General features: G+C 38.5%; 1 protein-coding gene and 1 long non-coding RNA gene across 7 annotated transcripts in view; both read left to right on the top strand.

Annotated features, from left to right (window-relative positions):
* The window catches only part of LOC119743212 (ubiquitin carboxyl-terminal hydrolase 34-like), a 140,423-nt gene that overhangs the window by 109,629 nt on the left and 11,286 nt on the right, over positions 1 to 19,508 (top strand). For 4 of the 6 annotated variants that reach the window (XM_038219607.1, XM_038219632.1, XM_038219623.1 and 1 more), the window contains 8 exons: positions 8,355 to 8,433; positions 9,650 to 9,776; positions 10,330 to 10,437; positions 11,335 to 11,439; positions 12,182 to 12,303; positions 13,514 to 13,637; positions 14,194 to 14,273; positions 14,875 to 15,012. In XM_038219607.1, coding sequence (XP_038075535.1) covers positions 8,355 to 8,433; positions 9,650 to 9,776; positions 10,330 to 10,437; positions 11,335 to 11,439; positions 12,182 to 12,303; positions 13,514 to 13,637; positions 14,194 to 14,273; positions 14,875 to 15,012 — 883 coding nt within the window. The remainder of the gene's footprint in view (positions 1 to 8,354; positions 8,434 to 9,649; positions 9,777 to 10,329; positions 10,438 to 11,334; positions 11,440 to 12,181; positions 12,304 to 13,513; positions 13,638 to 14,193; positions 14,274 to 14,874; positions 15,013 to 19,508) is intronic. The other 2 variants (XM_038219640.1, XM_038219614.1) reach the window with 1 other exon arrangement.
* On the top strand, positions 5,952 to 7,473 carry LOC119743241. Its single transcript, XR_005272997.1, has 2 exons — positions 5,952 to 6,367; positions 6,745 to 7,473. It is a non-coding gene; the product is annotated as an uncharacterized LOC119743241 (long non-coding RNA).

Raw genomic sequence — 19,508 nt, 5'->3', positions numbered from 1 at the left:
ATGTTGGTGTCAGTACTTTGTAACCACTTAAAGAAGCCCGAGAAGAAGGAACACATGGCATGCACAGACTGGTGTGAAGTATGCACGACTAATATTCTGAATGTGCACAAACCCAAAATGTCAGGTGTCGTCAGCAGTGTTATCAAATGGCCAGTGTTCTCCCCCATGTCTATATTCCCACTGTTGATCCTCAAAGTTCAGTTCGGTTCAGTTGCGGTTCGATTTTTTTTCTCCGAACTTCAGTTCGGTTCGACTTCGAAAGTCCATTCATAATGTACATGTCCAGGGTACAATGTATAGGGCTACAATGAAAAGCATATAGGCCGTTCCCCTGTTTGAACAAACACGTGTGTACCGCGCACGTCTGACAGAAATAGGCACCGCAATTTCCACAAGCTATACAACCCAAGTCGAAGAAGGAATCTCATTTTTGTTGTGTAAACAAAATACAATAATAATTTGAGTTTATGACATTGAGAAATGAACAGCTTAAATTGCTACATGTTACCGGCACCTATCGCGGCCCACAGGCTAGCCCGGCCCGGCCCGGCGAACTATGATCAAAATTAGTTTCCCAATTCCCACACATGCTGATTTCAATTTGTTTTCCCGACGAGTTCCGTCCGAGATAGCTCCATGGTCCGAGCATGCCCTGAGCACTAAAACCGTGGTTTGTGGCAATAATTGCTGATTACAGGGTGTCCTGAAAATAATAGTGCATGTAAGCCCCGTCATTTTCACCAATTTACAGCTTGAATTTACTGCAAATGTTTACACGATCTTCAAGGATACAGATTTAGCTTGAGAATACCATTTGTTTAATTAAGATTGCTTTTGTAATCCAGAGATATGTTTGAATAACCCAAAGCCAAAAAAAAGTCTGTGCCACTTTTATACCCCCATCACACCAAACTAGTTCTCACTACGTTCTTAAAAATGTTGCCGAACGGGCTCAAACTGTGTGCAAACCGAGTGGACGTAGTAGCAACTTATTACGTTTTTTTTACGAACTTCATGGACGGGCTCGGACGGAAAGGGTGCTCCAAAACTTCAAGCCTGCTCAAAATTTTCTGGCGGCCATCCCGTTCGGCAATTAGACGGAGTGACAACGTACTCAAAACGAGATGGACGTACTAGGAATGGAATTGCCGTACTTCGATCCTACTAGGGACGTGTTACAACGTGGTCCAGTCGGGCATCAATTGCAGTACGTGTGCATGTTTACATCTTGAAGCGGTGAACTCGAATGAGGACTGGCAGTTTATAGCAGTCGGGCTAGGACGTGAATGCAATTACGTTCCGCACGCAATAGGGACGAGATGAGGAGGTGGTGAGAACAAGGTGAACTGTCTGGGAACGAGGTGGTCGAGTTAAGAACTAGTTAGAACGGGTTTGGACTTATTGGGGAACAAGGTAGAACCAGTTCAGAACGGGTTTAAACTGACTATGGAGGGGCTTGGACTGCTTGGAAACGTTTTCCGCATGAGGTGAACGGGCAATTTTACCCGATCTGAACTTGATACCAACGGACTGCAGACGGGATAAAGACGAGATGGACGTATTGAGGACTGTTTATGAACGAACTAGTATCGTATTTTAGACATTATTTGGCCAAAGTTATACGTTCAACCCTGACCACACAGCCCGTTTCATGATTTTTTTAGGATGAGGTAGGACTTTTGAGAACTACTTTGGTATGAAGGAGCTATTAAGAAGCGAGTGCTTCAAAGATCAGACAATGCCAGTGTGGCTCTTTTGATAAGATTATCCCTATGGGTGTAAGACAAACATTCCATTCACACGACAATATAGGGTTTTGTTCTTATGTTGAAACAATTTAATAGTACAGACAGGTTCACTTCTTTAAAACTTCAATTAAAGAGTTCAATTAAATATAAATAAATATTCCACACTCTGCTTGAAAAAAAATTAAAATCACTAACAGTAAAGTGATTTGGTTTTAGACTAGGACTATACTGACTTTAACTGCTTCACAGAAAGTGGCACAAAATGGGTTTCTTGGCTTTGCCGTTATTCAAACATATCTATGGATTTACAAAAGCAATCTCAATGAAACAAACGGTATTCTCAAGCTAAATCTATTACCTTGAAGATGGTGTAAACATCCGCAGAAAATTTTGGTTGTAACTTAGCAAAAATGGAGGGGTTTACATGCACTTTTTTTTTCAGGACGCCCTGTAGTTTTGTTATAAGAACAAACAGGTCCTTTTACTGTACTAAACTTATGAAATCATAATTATTTTTAGCAACAAGCTGATAAATAGCTACCGTAAAAAAAAAATCAAGTTTTCGATTTGCGACTACTTTCACCGAATTCTCATTCTGTGGACGGATCCATTAATTTTTTAAAGGGTTGCTCCACCCTCTTTTGGGAGATAACATTGTTTTTCGTATGAAGTATTTTCCAAAAAAATATATATTGCGATGATTAAGAACTTATTCTGAACTAGGGAGAGGTTTCTGACTCCATAAAAAGTATTAATTGTAATTTTGAAAATATGGAAATGCTGGTAAAATTGTGCAGAGGAAAGTACACCTTTCACCACAAATGGTTTGGTCCAAACAGAGCACGCTTTTCATTGAGAGAATTGTAGGTGCTGAGGTGCGTACATTGTTTTCAATGCTTATTGGCCCGATATCCCATTGTATGCCTTGCTAGAACATCGCAAATAATGAAGATGAATGCAGTGACTTGTCAACACGGTAAATTCAATCATCCGTGCGCTTTAATTTTGCCCTTTCATTGCAAGCTTTAGCATTCCTAGCGCTGTCAACAAATACTTGCCAAACTTTCCGAACTGACATTTGGGTTCGTATTGGTTCGGGTTAGGTTCTGAAGGCCAAGTTCGGCTATTTTTAGTTCGGTTTGGCGGTTCAGCTGCAGCACGAAGGGAGTTACTTGTGTGCATAGCCCATTGGCTATCAAGATGCTGTTCTAGATCACTCTGATTCTGAATTGACCAGAAAGAGAGACAGAAAGAATCAAACTGTTACAAATGCTTTTATTCATTAACCACTCAATTGTTCTTTAGACTTGTAACAACCCATAGCTAGGACTCTGCCACTATTCCAACTGACATAAAAGAACTACTTCACTGATGTTAAAGGGAATATACATCATTTGCTTTTGCTGTAATTTTCAGAAATGGATGGAATTGGGGGGTTGGAAATATAAAGCAAATATAGTTACACTGACTTTTTGGAGGTTTTGGGTTCGAAAATGCTATAAAAACCAAGAAAAACGATCATTTTCCTGTAGTCTGGTTCCCTGACTCCATATAAGAAGAAACAGAGCAGTTTACATACATTGGGGAATTGTAAGGTCAGGGAACCAGTCTAGCTGGCTCGTACCCGTTCATAGGTTTGTAATCGATTGCAAACAAGTGCAATGGTCAATTGGGGCCAGCATTTGAAAAAAAAAGCCAGTTGTTTCCAACGCTGATCGGCCGATCAGCGTTGGAAATTGATACAAAAATACCACTTTTCTTGAAAATGACAGTATACCAGGTGCCATAATTTTACAGGATGCTTTAGACTGTCATTTACCAACATCCTATTAAGGTATTTCGCAAAAACTTGGTAGTTTTATTTTTCGATGTTTGCAAATGTTGTATATTCCCTTTAAAGAACAACTCAGAAAACAGTAATCAGTATTCATGCATTTTTGGCAAGGACTATTTGAATGTAGCCAACGGATTATGTTTCTCCAGCTTTATTAATAGTGACTAGTAATCATTGAAGAATCACAGCAAAACAACAGAAGATAACAGGAGAAAAACAAAATGATGAAGGAGTCTTGTACTTTGTCAATATTTTGCCTTTTAAATTCATCTGAATTGTCCAACTAAAATAGCCAATGTTTCGTGTGTAACTGCACCTTCATCCAGGCAGAAATGAAAGAGAAGAACTCTACCTTCATACCATCAATGTTTCACATAATGAGGGTGCTACAATGAATTTTCATCGCTACATTATCAGTCCAATATGAGCTTCAACACCATTCCAGTTTGGAGTATGACCATGGTCATGCACAGATATAGGCAACAGAGCTCTATAAATGAAGTCTCGGTGGGCCAAGTTGTGGTTCACAGCAGCTTAGAGTGGTAAGGAGTTTGCTACACATCAAGGCATTGAAGATGTTGATTGCACCCTACTGTTGAAGGAGAGACCGCCGTTGTCTTTAATGTCTCCAACTACACATTCTGGGAGTCTGTTCCAGACATGGACTGCCATGTGGATGAAAGTTCTGCCAATGGAATAGGTCCTAGAGACTGGCTTAACGATTGCGTGTCTCTGCATCGACAAGCTCAAGCGCGTTGCACGTCGTATCTCGTCTGGCTGCAGGAGCACAGCCTTCAAATTGGACAAATACTGCTATGCATCTTGTAGAGAATTCTTGTAGCTGCCACTTGACATCTATTATGAAGAGATTGAATGTTAGGATTTGCACTTGCCTTCTGTTTATCCACACCGATGATATGGAGAGTTTTGCTCTGGATATTTCCAAGGAGTCTACATGTGGTGATCGAAGCACTCATCCAAGATAGAGATGTGCACTCCATAACACTGCGAACCTGTACCTTATATAGACAGTTGCTCTTCCTCCTACATTCAGCTTGTTAGCTAATCTCCTAAAAGCTCCTAGCTTCTGTCTAGCTCTAGCTGAAATCTTGTGCTTTGCTCAGGTGAGTTTCCTTTCAAATGTGCTACCCAAGACTTCCAGCTCATCTTCCTCAGCTAGTTTTGTGTTCCCCCAAAAGAGGGGTAACCTCTATGAGCTCCTCTTTGTGGAAACTGTGAAGGCCTTGCACTTGTGTGCCCAGATCCTCATTCTGTCCAGGTCCCTATTCAGGCTAGCTGTTACATTTCCTACATGAGCAATTCGTCAAAACCAATTCTATGTATTTGTTGACCTGCTGAACTTATTTCTGATTACTTGGACTCTTTCCTGTCAGAAACATCCAATAGCTACCCTCCCACATGGAGAGACTGTCACAATAAAACCACCCTTCTCTTGTATCTGTGACTATTTAATAGGTAGTGTGAATAATTCTGGTTTTTTTTAACCCTTGTATAACTATGCATGAGTGGATCAGAGCCCAAACCTAGCCAGCCGTGGTTGACTGATCAAGATAACAATAAGAACACATTCCACACACAATACCTCTAGGAGCATCTTCCATGTACCCACATGCACACAATACACATCCCTGGTATCTCCACTCTGGTAAGGTAGATATTTTGCATATTCATGAGCTTGGTTTAAATAAGATTGGGAATGAAGTTAAGTTTGAATGAGTGTGAGGAATAAGCCACTTGCGTGTTAAATTTGAATAAAATCTGGAACGCTGACTTAAGGCGAAGTAAAAAAAAAAACATGTTTAGCGTCCCCGCCCGCTTCTTTTTAAAGGCCGCCTCCTTTTTTTTTTTTTTTTTTTTTTTTTTTTTTAAGACAAAAATTGATAAATTTTAACGATCTCTGACGAAAGAAATCGTATTTTTAGACTTTTATATCGTGTATAAAGCTGTGGAAATAGTCAATGAGTCCAGGTGGCGGCCATTTTGAAAAATAGCCCGGCCGCGTTGTCTTGAAAAATGTGTCGGGCGGCCATTTTGAAAAAAAAAAAAAAAAAAAAAAAGGGCCTCCTCCTTCCTTTTTGTCAAAGAGGCAGGACGCTAAACATGTTTTTTTTTATTTTGCCTAATACAATGCTTTGCACGTTTTAACCTAGCATTCTCCCGACCAAAGAGACTGTTACTATATCACGTGATTCGGGGCAAGCCTTATGCTAGCAACCCCCAGCCCCGGCATGGTCTGGTGTCTTTGTGCCATTCTCACCCATTGTGAACGATGTATTGGTGCTGAGCGTCTCTTACGTAACTATGCAAGAGCTTGCCCCGAATCATGTGATTAGCAACAGTGTCTTTGGTCTGGAGAATTCACAGTTAAAATGTGCCAAGCATTCTGAGCAAGTCATTGTACCAGACGTTTTTCAAATGTAAATCCCAAAGGGTATAGGTTACACGCAAGTGGCTTATTGAGATGGTTATTGGTGGAAGGTTGCTGGAATTTGAAGGGAAAGTGAGGGAGTTGTCTCCAGGATTCTGAGCTGTGTACATGTATATGTATATGCGCCATCACTCTGCTCTGCTGCTAGCGATATATTTTGATTCTTTGGGGCAATCCAGGCCCTGAGATATTTTCTTTTCCAAGCAATCTGGCTTGTGAAATTGCAGTGCAGCCAACATTTTAAAATCTTCAGAGTGCTTTTCAAGCAAATTTGTGCTTGAATGTTTTTTTAACTTTGGCGTGAGGGAGACAGTTCAGCAACATCGACCAGCAACCGTAAGTTGAAGCTTTAATTATTTACATGATTAAATAAAAGAGAAGAAGATATTGTTTTCCATTCATTATATTTAACTGTTTATTGTTGTGAGATTCACCGGGGTTGAGGATTGAATCTAGAATTTGAACCGTTTGAGATAATGTAGATTGGCTATATAAGGATTGTTGCATACCTGATGTATATATCAGATGTTGATTTAATTGTGTTAATTTAAGAATTAGAAAAGTCCAAGTGACATGAGATCGAAGTATAGAGTAGTACAGTTGATATCATTTTTAGGATTAGCTTTGAAGAACATTTGATTGGTGATTCGGCCTGTATTTTGTATAGTGACTCAAAATTATTGTGAGAGTTTATTAAAATTATAAATTTACAGACGGCCTACTCTGATCCTAACTCAGACGAGGATGGACGCACAAAGGTGACGCCACCGGCACTGAAGTCAGCAGAAGGACTGAAGGCAGCTTAAGCTTACAGTATTTCCAGTGTCTCCGTGGAGTGGGTGGGGAGAACTACCAGGAAGAAGTCAGTTGTTTTTATGCCGTATTTATGTAATTGTTCATTGGTAGTATTGTAATAATAATTTTGATGTGCTAGATAACTTACTGAACCTGCTACTGAAGAGTGTATTTTGAATTTGTAGTAACGTGAGGACGTGAAACATCACCAAAAGTTGGATAAATTATTGAATTTAAATTGGTGACGTTGTTCACACGGACCCTGCGGGGAGTGGAGTTACAGAGAACTTAGTAATTTGGTGATACTTGCGGAGAGAAGTTTAATTCCACTTATACAGTGAAGTTTAAGGAGTTTTGTTTTCATATATTTTGGGAAGGTTTAAATTCATAGTTTGCAGACAGTGGTGAATCTTGGGTAGATTCAACCGTCCGTGATAGTCCAACATTTTTATTGTATATTTGACCAGTGTGATTAATCCCGTATTCATTCGGACTTTGGATGTGATAGTCCATCACAGCTGTAATATTTTCTATTTATATATTTGATTACAACTCACAAGTGGTGTATTTGAGAGTAATTAACTCAAGCTTGAGGTATTGTTGTAAGTAGGAGTGATTTTTAAGTTAATAAACTAATTCAGAGAACAGAAGAATTTGTGGACATTGTTTTATTTGCCATTGTCTTTGAACATTTTAAGAGGAAGGTTAACTGGATCTGACAGAGACCAATGACACCCTCTGTATTTTTGACACCATTGAGTTCCCTGGTTCTTCTATCTACCTGTTTAGTATTGATGTTAAGACTCTGTAAACCTCACACCCCTTAGACTCACTGAACTTGGTTCTTACTGCTACCCCCCCCCCCCCCTACCTATAATCCTTCTTAGGCTGACACAGTTGGTACCCATCCTTGACAATGTTACTTTCGAGTACAGGCATTACCTTCAGACCTGCATGGGTCCTAGCACAGGTGCTATTTTGATGACATCATTGTTGCTACTGCTGGCTCAAAGGAGGATGTTGAAGTCCTGCCGACAGCTTCTACCCAACCTCAGACATATCAGAGGTTTCACTTTTATTCCTCAACATGCAACTGGCTATCAATAATTTTTCCTCCAACGTCGCTACACATCTCCCATATGTCAGCTCTGTATTGATCAAGTATCCTCTCGGGGAAAAATTGATGTCCAGTGCCCGACACAGAAATCAGAACCACATCCCACTGGTTCTCACTAATCACTCACTGAACTTACCTGAATGGAACATCATCCTTAAGCACTTCAAGACCCAACCACTATTGGGGTATTTGTTGAGTCTTATCTGTTCTTTCAGACTGCACAAATTTCACAGCAATCAGATTGTTCACTGATTGCAAAGTATATTCTTGGATGGGGTATAACTTTTGCTTTAAAAGTGCACAATTCAGGGGACAGACGGTTTTTGAATTGATACATTTTTTTGTTTCAAACTGCAAGTCTTTTTAACTGCTTCACTGATTAAGTTTGATTGATTTGTTTGAATCTTGCAGCGCTTTTCGTGTCTTACTGGAGAATGATGAAGATAGATTGGGAGTCATTACCTACCATGGACTCAGTAGACTAGCAGATGTAAGTAATAGCAAGGGAGAAAGGGGAGACATTATACTTGTATTTTAACATTTTTTTTCTAGGCTGCAATTTTTCAGCATATTAAAGGGAATATACATCATTTGTTTTTGCTGTAATTTTCAGAAATGGATGGAATTGGGGGGTTGGAAATATAAAGCAAATATAGCTACACTGACTTTTTGGAGATTTTGGGTTCGAAAATGCTATAAAAACCAAGAAAAACGATCATTTTCCTGTAGTCTGGTTCCCTGACTCCATATAAGAAGAAACAGAGCAGTTTACATACATTGGGGAATTGTAAGGTCAGGGAACCAGTCTAGCTTGCTCGTACCCGTTCATAGGTTTGTAATCGATTGCAAACAAGTGCAATGGTCAATTGGGGCCAGTATTTGAAAAAAAGCCAGTTGTTTCCAACGCTGATCGGCCGATCAGCGTTGGAAATTGATACAAAAATACCACTTTTCTTGAAAATGACAGTATACCAGGTGCCATAATTTTACAGGATGCTTTAGACTGTCATTTACCAACATCCTGTTAAGGTATTTCGCAAAAACTTGGTAGTTTTATTTTTCGATGTTTGCAAATGTTGTATATTCCCTTTAATGTTAACAAGTTTTCAATGTAATTCCACTGCATTTTCTTCCCATCATAACTTTTCTATTATTTTCCAGATATTTTTTTTTTTTTACAGTTCACAAAAGTAGAAATTGGAAGATACATAGTATTCATTTGCTCTAGGGAAGTGCATTAGATTTTACAGGATCTAGTAGGATCAATGATGTTCCCATTCAAAAATATCTGTTTTCATAAATTCTGCTTCAATGATAAAACTTAAACTGTTTTATACTTCATATTGTTATATTTATATTGTTTGGAAGATGTACTCTGAAAAAGAACTAAACAAAGCTTTCTTCAAGTTTGCTGAAGTATTGAAATAAACAAATTGCCGAAAGTCTTACATTATGTGCTTAAAATTACAAGTGAAATTACAGTTTTACAGGAATGATTTAATTCCGATGTATGGCATCCTGTTATATGCATACACATTCAGATTTGTTCTAGTAGCTGAATTTTGGTTCATGAGGTAAATTGAAATTTGGTTCTGCTTTCCGGTGGAGTGAAAATCAGTGGACCTTTGTTTCATTGTTTATATACAGATCATACATTTACACTGCCATTTGATATGAATCTGCATACTTGTGATTTTGGATTGTAGGCGTTCAACACACTTCATATGATGTACCACGAAGCAACAGCATGCCATGTCACAGGTGATCTGGTAGAACTGTTATCAATCACCCTGCTAACATTGGAGTGTGCCAGTAAATATAGAGAGAGAAAAGGTACTAACTGGTATAAACAGTCGTGAGAACCACCAAGTTTTTTTGTCATTTTTATCAGAGAAGATGCCTGATTTTCATTACTTATCATCAGATGAAACATTGTTAGGAAACCAGACTAGATTTACCTTCCAATACGTATCAGGTTTAGAAATTCATGGGAATAAGCAGGCTTCAAACACATTTTTATTCTCGTGATTCAGCAAGGTTACAGTTATGAAGTCTGTCAGTGGTACATCCTTTGCAATGTTGAGCTTTTGTTTCTTGACTTACTACTAAATAGTGCATTTCATCAGGAATTGTCTAGTTTGTGAAGTGCTTTGAGAGTACGGTATAAAGTGCTATATTATAATCATTATTTGAGTGAAATATACATCAAATGGTAATTCAGTTTTTGTACTGGCGGGACGAAGAGATCAGGGTTGTTGATTATTGAGTAAAGGACCCCCCCTTGTCAGACATTGAAGCATATAGTTGATTCTGATATTTGAATTCTACACATGATGAACTTTCAAACCTGACATGAGTTGAAATATATGCTCTTATTCCCTTATAGAAGTCAAGCAGTCCTTACTACAGTGGCAGGAGCGTATGGAGTTTGCACAGAAATTGCTGACATTGCTTAACTGTTACACACCAGACAATGTTAGGAAGGAAAGCCTTGGTATGTCTGATTTAATACATGGTACATGTTTTATCTACACCCCACTGTATAAATCTGATCAATTTAATCAGGTTCCATGAGGTCAGATACTACATTCTTTTTAATAACATCCATGGCATGGTATAATGATGTTTACATCAATGGCATGGTACAATGATGTTTACATCAATGGCATGGTACAATGATGTTTACATCAATGGCATGGTACAATGATGTTTACATCAATGGCATGGTACAATGATGTTTACATCAATGGCATGGTACAATGATGTTTACATCAATGGCATGGTACAATGATGTTTACATCAATGGCATGGTACAATGATGTTTACATCAATGGCATGGTATCATGATGTTTACATCAATGGCATGGTATCATGATGTTTACTGAGTAGAGAAAGATGTGTGATATCATTGTGAAATAAAAACACCTGCTTTTTCTGAATGCTTATTGTGATACTTGTGATTACTACTGAATAGAATGTTTGACAATCTTAAAAGTTACAACAAAAAGCAGATTGTACCAAAGAAACTTCCTTTCCTGCTGTCAGAATTGAAAAGATGGAAAAAAAAAGTCAATGAAGACTTCCATGTTGCTGGCAAGCATGTGGTTGATCCATGCATTGCAGATCAGTTGCCTGATAATGCAACCTGCTATCCCAATATATAGATGGACCCTCATGGACATTAAATGCATGTATAGTTGAATGTGTGTTTTGTGTTGAAACATGCTTAGCAACATATACTTTGCCCATCAGTTGGTTCCTGTCTCAGAAATTGTCATTCTGGGACTCGGGTTAGGCAATGACCAGGAATTTTGGCCCCCAAAATAGCCTTTAAGTTGGTATTGTGTGCATCTTTTACTAGAACATGTTTTTTTTTTTTTTTTTTTTTAAGCCCTTCTAAATGAGTTGGTAATCCTGTACCCAAGGGAGTGTGTACAGAGACTGGTGCCCATCATCCTCCATGTACATCATCAGTTTCAAAAGAACAACATCCCTTGTAAGTACAGCTGTTGTTTCAGATTGAGTGTCATTGTTTGGTATTATTCATGTTTCCAAATGTATTCCAATGTGGTTCCACAGAAATTGTGTGTCCTGCACCTGTCATCAATACACTTAGCATTCTAAAAGAGTATAGATTTTGTGGTGTGTTTGTGGTCAAGTATAAAAAGCACATGTCAGAAACTCTGAATAATAGTCCACTTTCCCCTAATCCCATTTTTATCATTCAGCATGACATTATTTCCGCACTGTTTAATAAAAAGTTATAACAATTGCAACTATTTTAGCAAAAAAAAGAGACTGTTCTGATGACACAGTAAGTTCACTATGAACTCAACTTTCTCAGAAAAAGTCCTGCAACCGTAGTCAATGTTGTGATTGTGAATTTTGAAGTTGACTGTAGTATAAACTACACATTGAATCATCTGTTGTTAAACCTACATATACATAACTTTTTATCTTTGGTCAATTGATGACAGTTGTCATTGCTGAATGTCAGAAATTATGTATCTTTACAGCAGAACTATTTAGAACTGATTTTTGACTAACAGTTCCTGTTACTTGAAAAGTGCAACCTTCACAAAGCATAGCTTCACAAAGTGGTATGAACTTTACATGTTAGTATATTTGAAGCCTGTAATCTCATTTATTTTCCCCAGTGATTTGGGCATTTTCATATAATTGTAAATGTTTTCATAATTTGCTGGTCATCCATCTGAGTGTTCTTATCATTGTTTCAGTAGCCACAGGTCCATATTTTCCAAGACGTATGCCAAAGCCTGCCCCCAACAAGGCCAGCATTCGACCTCCTAGGCCAGAGCTACAAATGTTTCTTCATCCAAGCCAGCTTGAAACGTCACATGTAAGACCTTGAAGTTTTTCTCAAGCTCAGTGTCTTACTTTCCATTGTGGAATATCTTGCAGTGTCCTTGCTATGGAGCTCTGCAGTCTCATGTCAAGTTGGCTGTCCTTGACTTCAGCAGCATTCCCTGTGGGTGTCCCATCCATTAACAGACCTAAGATAGTTACATTTGCACTTTCCTTTGGAGTCAGTTGGGAGCCAGGTGGGGACGAGATCTGCCAAGCATGTAAACAAAGCCTGACATCATTATGTCTTTGGTCTATTGTAAGGAGCCAAGCCTTCAAATGATAGGTGCCAACAAGGTCAGTTGATGCTAGCCATGATAGGAGAGCCCAATAGAGCCTAAAGGGACCTTTGCCATTTGCTTTGACCGATCACAGTTTTTCCAATTCTTGGTTACAATTCTATACTTGAATTTGAAAATGTTTTCATAATTTATTAGAATTATGTATAAATGTACATGCAACATTTTTGTGTCGCCTAAACAAATGTTTTAGGGTACACTTAACCAGTCCTAAATTCTGTACCCGTATCCTGTATGTATGATTTTGGTAAATCTTAGATGCAGTGACCCTTGGATTGGAAGACACAAAATTCATCAGATTACTGACGTCAAAGGTCATGTAGGGGTCATTGTTCAAATATCCTCAGATGTTTCTTTGTCTACAGAATTTAATGGAGTTTAATGCAACTTGGATGGAGTGATCAAAAATTGAAGGTCGAAGGTCATCTAGGGGTCCTTTCAGGTCGTTTTAGAATTTGAATATTTTAGGTTGAAATGAATGGGTATTTGCTAACATTGCTGAGAATAAAGGTTTGGGGCTGCTGATGTGTTGTTTTGACAATGTAATGTCAAAGGTCATGCAGGGGTCGATTAAGGTCATAACTCATGATGGGAAAAAATGTGAAAATGCTATGGCTTCATAGACTACATTCCAGGAGCCAATCATTTCTTCAACTGAAAATGAACAGCTTCTACAAGAATAAGAACACAAAACATATAGGGATTGACCGCAAAAAAAGTCACGAGTTTGGTGGTTTTCTGTGGCATTTTCAATTTTAAGTGGCGAGCCATACACCAACGCAACTTTGCCAGACTATTATTGGAAGAGATTCTATGTCTCTAAGAGTCACTTTCTTACATGCAGTATTTCTTTTCTTAACTGATACGTTGTGTACATGATTTTCAACTCGTTAATGTTGATTGCAGGGTTCTGATCCAGTATATGATGCTGCGCTCCGTGAATTCTTTCTTCCGTATCATCAGTTTGTTGAGACCCTCTGTTATACAGCGTTGAACATCAACCTATTCACTGAGGATACCATCAACCTTAGTGAGTAGTAGCTGTAACTACCATTGCTTTGTATTCATGTCTATGTAAAATATAGCTCATTGTTCATGTTGATGTGCTGTATGCTTGCCTTTAAGTTTAAGGTTTTTAATCAACTTCAAAATAACTTGTTTTCATCTTGCAAAGCACTTTTGAATCATTGGATAAAAAAAATATTTTAAAAATAATTTTAAAAAAAGATATTAGGTTGCCTCCTAATTCTCCATGACAAGAAGTTTGTTGGACCTATATGTCCAAATAGGTCTCCTATTTCTGTGACTACACACCACCTATGACCCTGTTGTAGCACCCTCCTGGCCCGCCCAACCTTTCATATCAGTCTCAAACACACACCAAAAATGGCAGAAGAAACAAAAGCACTAGCAATAATCATTCCTTTACAAAGCATTTCCCCATTACAGAGCAAATTTGTGGATCCCTCTTGTAAAATCTTTGAGTACGATAATCCACTCATGTTTTGCATGAATTTCCCACTATTGATTATAAATGGTTTGCTCCAAAAATACATTTTCTTTCTTTTTTATTTGTGCGGTTTCAGGTGTATTAGTTGCATTGGAGGGAGTTCCTTTACAACTGGACTGGTTTGCCAAGCTCTGGAGGATCATGTACCAGTCTGAGGTACACTACATTTCTGTAGGGTCAGCAACAGAAACATTTACCCATACTGCATTAGTGCACTCACATTCCTTACCACATTAGTGCACTCACATTCCTATCATTCTGCACAATTGAAAAAGCAATGTTATTAATGATTTTAATGCATTGCACACTCAGCGGGCCACTAACAGCGCCAAAGGTATGCAAAATATGCTGACAAAGGGGGTGGGGGGAATCTTAGAGGGTTATGGTTGATTTTCAACATATTTGTCTTAAATAGGTTAAAAGTTTCATTTTGGATATTCCTTTTGCATTTCATTATTCCATTTAAAATGTGGCAACCATGTGTTAGGTATTGATGAATGCTAAATAAAATAGCAGCTGAAATATATTGTGGGGCGGAAACCAGCCTACCTGCGAGAATGGGAATTCTTGTCTGGCACCAACATTTTCTTTCAGTTGATGTTTCCTTAATATCTTTTGTAAATAGCAGTTCAGAAAAGGAATCTTTTGGGGGATAAAACTGGAAAACAGCAGTGTGAATGCATGTTTGTACTTTATGATATATTATTCAAATATAAAATTGCTTATTGATGTCATCTTCTTGATTGTTTGTTTTCAGGGTAGTGACAGGGCAGGTGTTCAGATGCTGTGCAGTCATCATACATTCCATGACTATGTAGAAGGAATCATATTAGATGAACGTACCTCCTTCAACAACCCAGCTATCAACTCATTCTTCTGTATATTCTTCCCGAAGGTGAGTGAAGTGTAAAATATAATTGCAATTATTTACATGATTTAAACAATTTTATCTTAATATAAATACATGAACATGTGTTTTCATAATTGCTTGATACTTCTCTTTTGTTTATCATAACTTCAGTTTTAAGGTTTTTTTCAGGTAATGTTAACTTTATCAGTATAATATGTTTGGTTCATCAGTTCAGGACTCTGTTTCTTCCTAATGCCTTGGCTTTGGGAGTTTGGGAGAATTGCAAATAGAATCTGTAATCTTAGCCATTATATGATTCCTGTTATTTTCAATGAAGTCGTTTTTTTTCCCCAGAAATCTGGTCCTTCCAACTATTGGCCTATCAGTCTCATTCTATCAGTATCCTATTTTCCAGTCTTCTACTTTCCATCCATAGATGTTCTATCTCTAAGGGTTAATCATTATTTCACAATTACTCGATATCAATATGATATCGGTGAGAATATATCTGGGGGGAAAAAAGTTACCCAGTGTGTGTCTGCATGAGGAAATATATATATCGCAACATATATATTACATATATTTATCGCAATGTCCACTTATCCGCGTCTGAAGACATCAACATTATTGTTGTGTGAACAATTCAAATTTTTCTGGGTTTGACATTTTTGTATGGCTCAAGAGCATAGTTTAAGCTATTTTTGTTATGTGAAATTCTTTTGAAAATATTAAAAAACAATTTTGAAAACAAAAATGTATTATAAGAGAAAGTATTTACCCCAACGATTGCAATTTCAATCTCACAAACACCACTCAACTATCCCGAGGACTCACACCCTTCGCTCAAAAACAATGTGGTCCAAAGCAATACATGTATAACCAAGCTGAGCTGAGCACCTACAGCTTTTGAAGAGATTGCGCGCAGTGCAATGCAGAAGTACATGTAATGTGTGCGTGTGTATTATACCTAAATCTTATACATCTCGTCTCTCCGTGAATCGTGTATGAATTGATTCGGAGAACGGAGAATTTCATAATGTTGATAAAGGCCAAGAGCAAAATGCTCTGCTTCAGATTACTTAATGTTTCAAATACGATATGTGCACGTTTGTAAGTAATAGTCCAAGAGTTGGGGTTAATTATTTTTTTGAAATGACCAAGTGATTAGTGGGTATTTTTGAAAGTTTACACCTTGGGGAATTCGAATTGGCCAGTCTTATGGTTACCTGGCGGTGGACCTGGATACCAGGAGCAGATAAGTGACGTCACATAAGGAGTGATTAGGACATGCAACAGCCATCGGGTCCGAAATGGACTGTGTACGCAGAACGTATTCAGAGATGAAACTTTTCCGATTTTAATCAGAAATCCGACTTTTTGAATTTTTTAACGAAATTTCTGATTTTCTTACCATGTGTCCCACAAAATTTGATTTTGTAACGATTTTTTCACAAAATGTCATTTTATTTCAATCATAATTTCGAAGAAAAGTCGATGAAAAGTCGATGGAAATGGCATGTTAAAATCATCGCGAAGGTAGTTTTAATCTCTTTCACCAGTCGTTATTGGAGTGTTTCATTGACGGTAGAAACACAAGCCATAACACTGATCGGAGCCTTTTCCAGCTGGACAAAAGGTTAAACATTGACAGGTGACATGGAAAAATCACTGTGTCGCACATGCGTACGTGCGAAGATGATATGCAATGGTACCAGCGTACGTACTGCACTGTACCGTCCGCCAGCACATGGCCGGTCGGGAACGGGTATCCTTGTGAACGATCCAGTCGATAAAATCATTATGTTGTGCGATTTTCGGAGGTTTCAGATTTAGTTGTACAAAATGCAATGCTTTAAAAATCATGATGATTATCTCGAGGATAGCAAAGAGAGCATAAGCGAAACATTTCACTGGCATTTGTTGGAAGAGAAAGACGATAATGCTTGATTTTTCCCCACGTACGAATGCAAGTGGAGTAGTGGAGTTGTATGGTTGAATCATGGACATGATATTTGATTGAAGCACCATAAACGGTGCCCTTGTCTTTCGGACTTTTCCCTCGACTTTCTCAAGTAAGAAGTGAACTTCTTTGTTGATGACTCCGTTACTCTAACCGTAATTCAGGTGTTTTATGCAATGAAAACACTGACCATTTTTTTTCATCGTAAAATTTTGTTAGAATCGAAAATAAAGCAGGAGTTGGTGTCCGGAAATTGGGCATGAAGTGTATTGTACATGCATGTACATGGGTGTAACTGCAGCGCGGCCCAGATTTCTGACACGTATTTTTGTTCTGCCTACTTTCTGATTTTTTTTGCCATATGCCAGTTTCATCTCTGCGTATTACATACTAGTCTATTCAAATTGGCTAGTCTGGTGGTGGGCCTTGATACATGAAGCAAATATGTGACATCACACAAGAAAATGAAAAATATGGCCGATGTTTCAGCACTGAAAAAAACTGCCAATGTTAAGGCCTAAGGATTATTTCCTTTTATTTGAGTTTACATAAATAAACGAACTTCAAGAAGAGATCTCTGAGTAATAATTGTAATAAGATATCTCACCTCCAGGACCACATGATCATTATAATTAAGATGTTTGTTGCCCAACAATCGCATCATCCTTAGCAACAACTCTTCACAACCTGATTAACTTACTTGAAATGAATCTACAAAAGAAATGACCAAATGTTTAGTGGGTATTTTTTAGAAAGATTACACCTTGGGGAATTTGAATTGGCTAGTCTTATGGTTCCCTGGCGGTGGACCTGGATACCAGGAGCAGATAAGTGACGTCACATAAGGAGATAAAAATACAGCCGATGAGCAGCACTGAAAAGAATATGGGCCATGTTTAAGAATTATTTTCTTTTAGAATCAATAGATGAACAGAAAGAGAAGCTATTGGGGTCATATGAATAGGATATCTCACCTCCGGGATCATTATAATCAGGCTAATTTCATTTGTATGTTGTCTAGCAGCGGCTGCCGCATATTCCTTAGCATAACTCTTCAGAACCTAAACTTTAATAATTGACACGAATCTACACGAGCTAAGTCAAACAGAATTATTTCAATAATGGCACTAGGTTTGCTATATAATCCTAAACCTGCCTAGTAATTTGTCAGGGAAGCAAAACAAAAGGTCCTTAGCAAAGGACCCATGACATGAGTAAACAACATACCACGTATGCTTCTCCGAAGTTTAAAGATTGTTTCCTCAATCCTCTGTTCTGTATTTTGGTTCCGAGTTCAACTTGTTGTACGCTTTGATACAAACGAGGGCGGATCCAGAACACATTAGGGGGGGGGCCCAAAATAATTTTGGTCACCCAAAAGAAGGGGTCCAAAGATTACGGAATGGGGTTCAGGGCCGCCCAAAATTTCTGTGGATTCTAGATGTTCTGTGGTGCGATCTGAAACAATAATTTTGTGACAACATTAACCAAATTATTTTGTATCCTCGGATCCACCCTTGGATACAAAATGAGGCCACCTTGAACTCAGTTGAACACTCGCTCCATTTAAGTATGTAATATTTTGGGCATATATAGAATCTAGGGCAAAACAAGAAACACTCCATACATGTATAACCCACATGGGATGGAGTTATTAGGATGTTCCACAAAATCCTATACAGCCACAATGATTGAACTTAAGCATTGACAGGATTTGGACTTCCGTACGTACGGTAACTTTCGCATCTTGCCCCAGACCTTGAGTGCGCCAGCAACTCTGAGTCAATGTCAAACTGAGGGCAAATGACAGTATAGATGACCTCTCCTACCCCAGCGATTGAAGCAGCTGCGACTCCAGAGACACACACAAATAACATAGTCCTCAAAGCAGGATATTTTTGGTGTAGTGCCAGAATCTCAACCATCTCTGTTCCTAGATGAAGACATCCCTTCCGCAAGGGAGGTTTTTGGTCTCTTTATCATCTACATTCATGAGATGTTTCTGCACCCCGTCCCTCCATGTGCCCCAGCATCTTTGTTGAAGGCTCAGCAGGCACTAGTTTTGCCATCAGCTGGTGAGGAGGGCTGTGCAGTGACTTCCCAGGTCCTCTAAAGTAACATTGAAGACCATCTTGGAGGGGATGTTACCAAATCACAGAGACAACCAACAAGTTCTACAGAACTCGATCCATCAAGCAAGTTCAATGAGTCCGCGTGTACAAGATTCCGAAGTGAAAGCCAACCCAATTTGGTCACCGAATAAACTTTTGACATTTTGTGTTTGTAGGTTGAAAATTAAATTACCAAGTTAAGTGTGTCTTAAAATTGAAGCATTTTGGTGTCTATGATTTATCGGTGGTCTAAAAAAAGGCAACCAACACCTACATTAGCGTGATCAAATGTTTGAATATGCTGTTCATAGTATTCAGACATCAGTATTCAGACATATGGGTGGCTTGTGCGTAAAGCGCTCGCCTCTCACCAAGGTGAACACGGTTCGAATCCTGGCCGCGGATCGCATGTGAGTAGAGTTGTGCGTTGGTTCTCTCCTGTGCCACGAGGGTTTTTCTCCGGGCCCTCC

The sequence above is a fragment of the Patiria miniata genome, unplaced genomic scaffold (genome assembly GCF_015706575.1).
Source record: "Patiria miniata isolate m_02_andy unplaced genomic scaffold, ASM1570657v1 HiC_scaffold_11, whole genome shotgun sequence".
Classification (NCBI taxonomy): domain Eukaryota; kingdom Metazoa; phylum Echinodermata; class Asteroidea; order Valvatida; family Asterinidae; genus Patiria; species Patiria miniata.
Note: the sequence above shows the minus strand (reverse complement) of the source record. Positions and strands in the feature narration are given on the sequence as shown.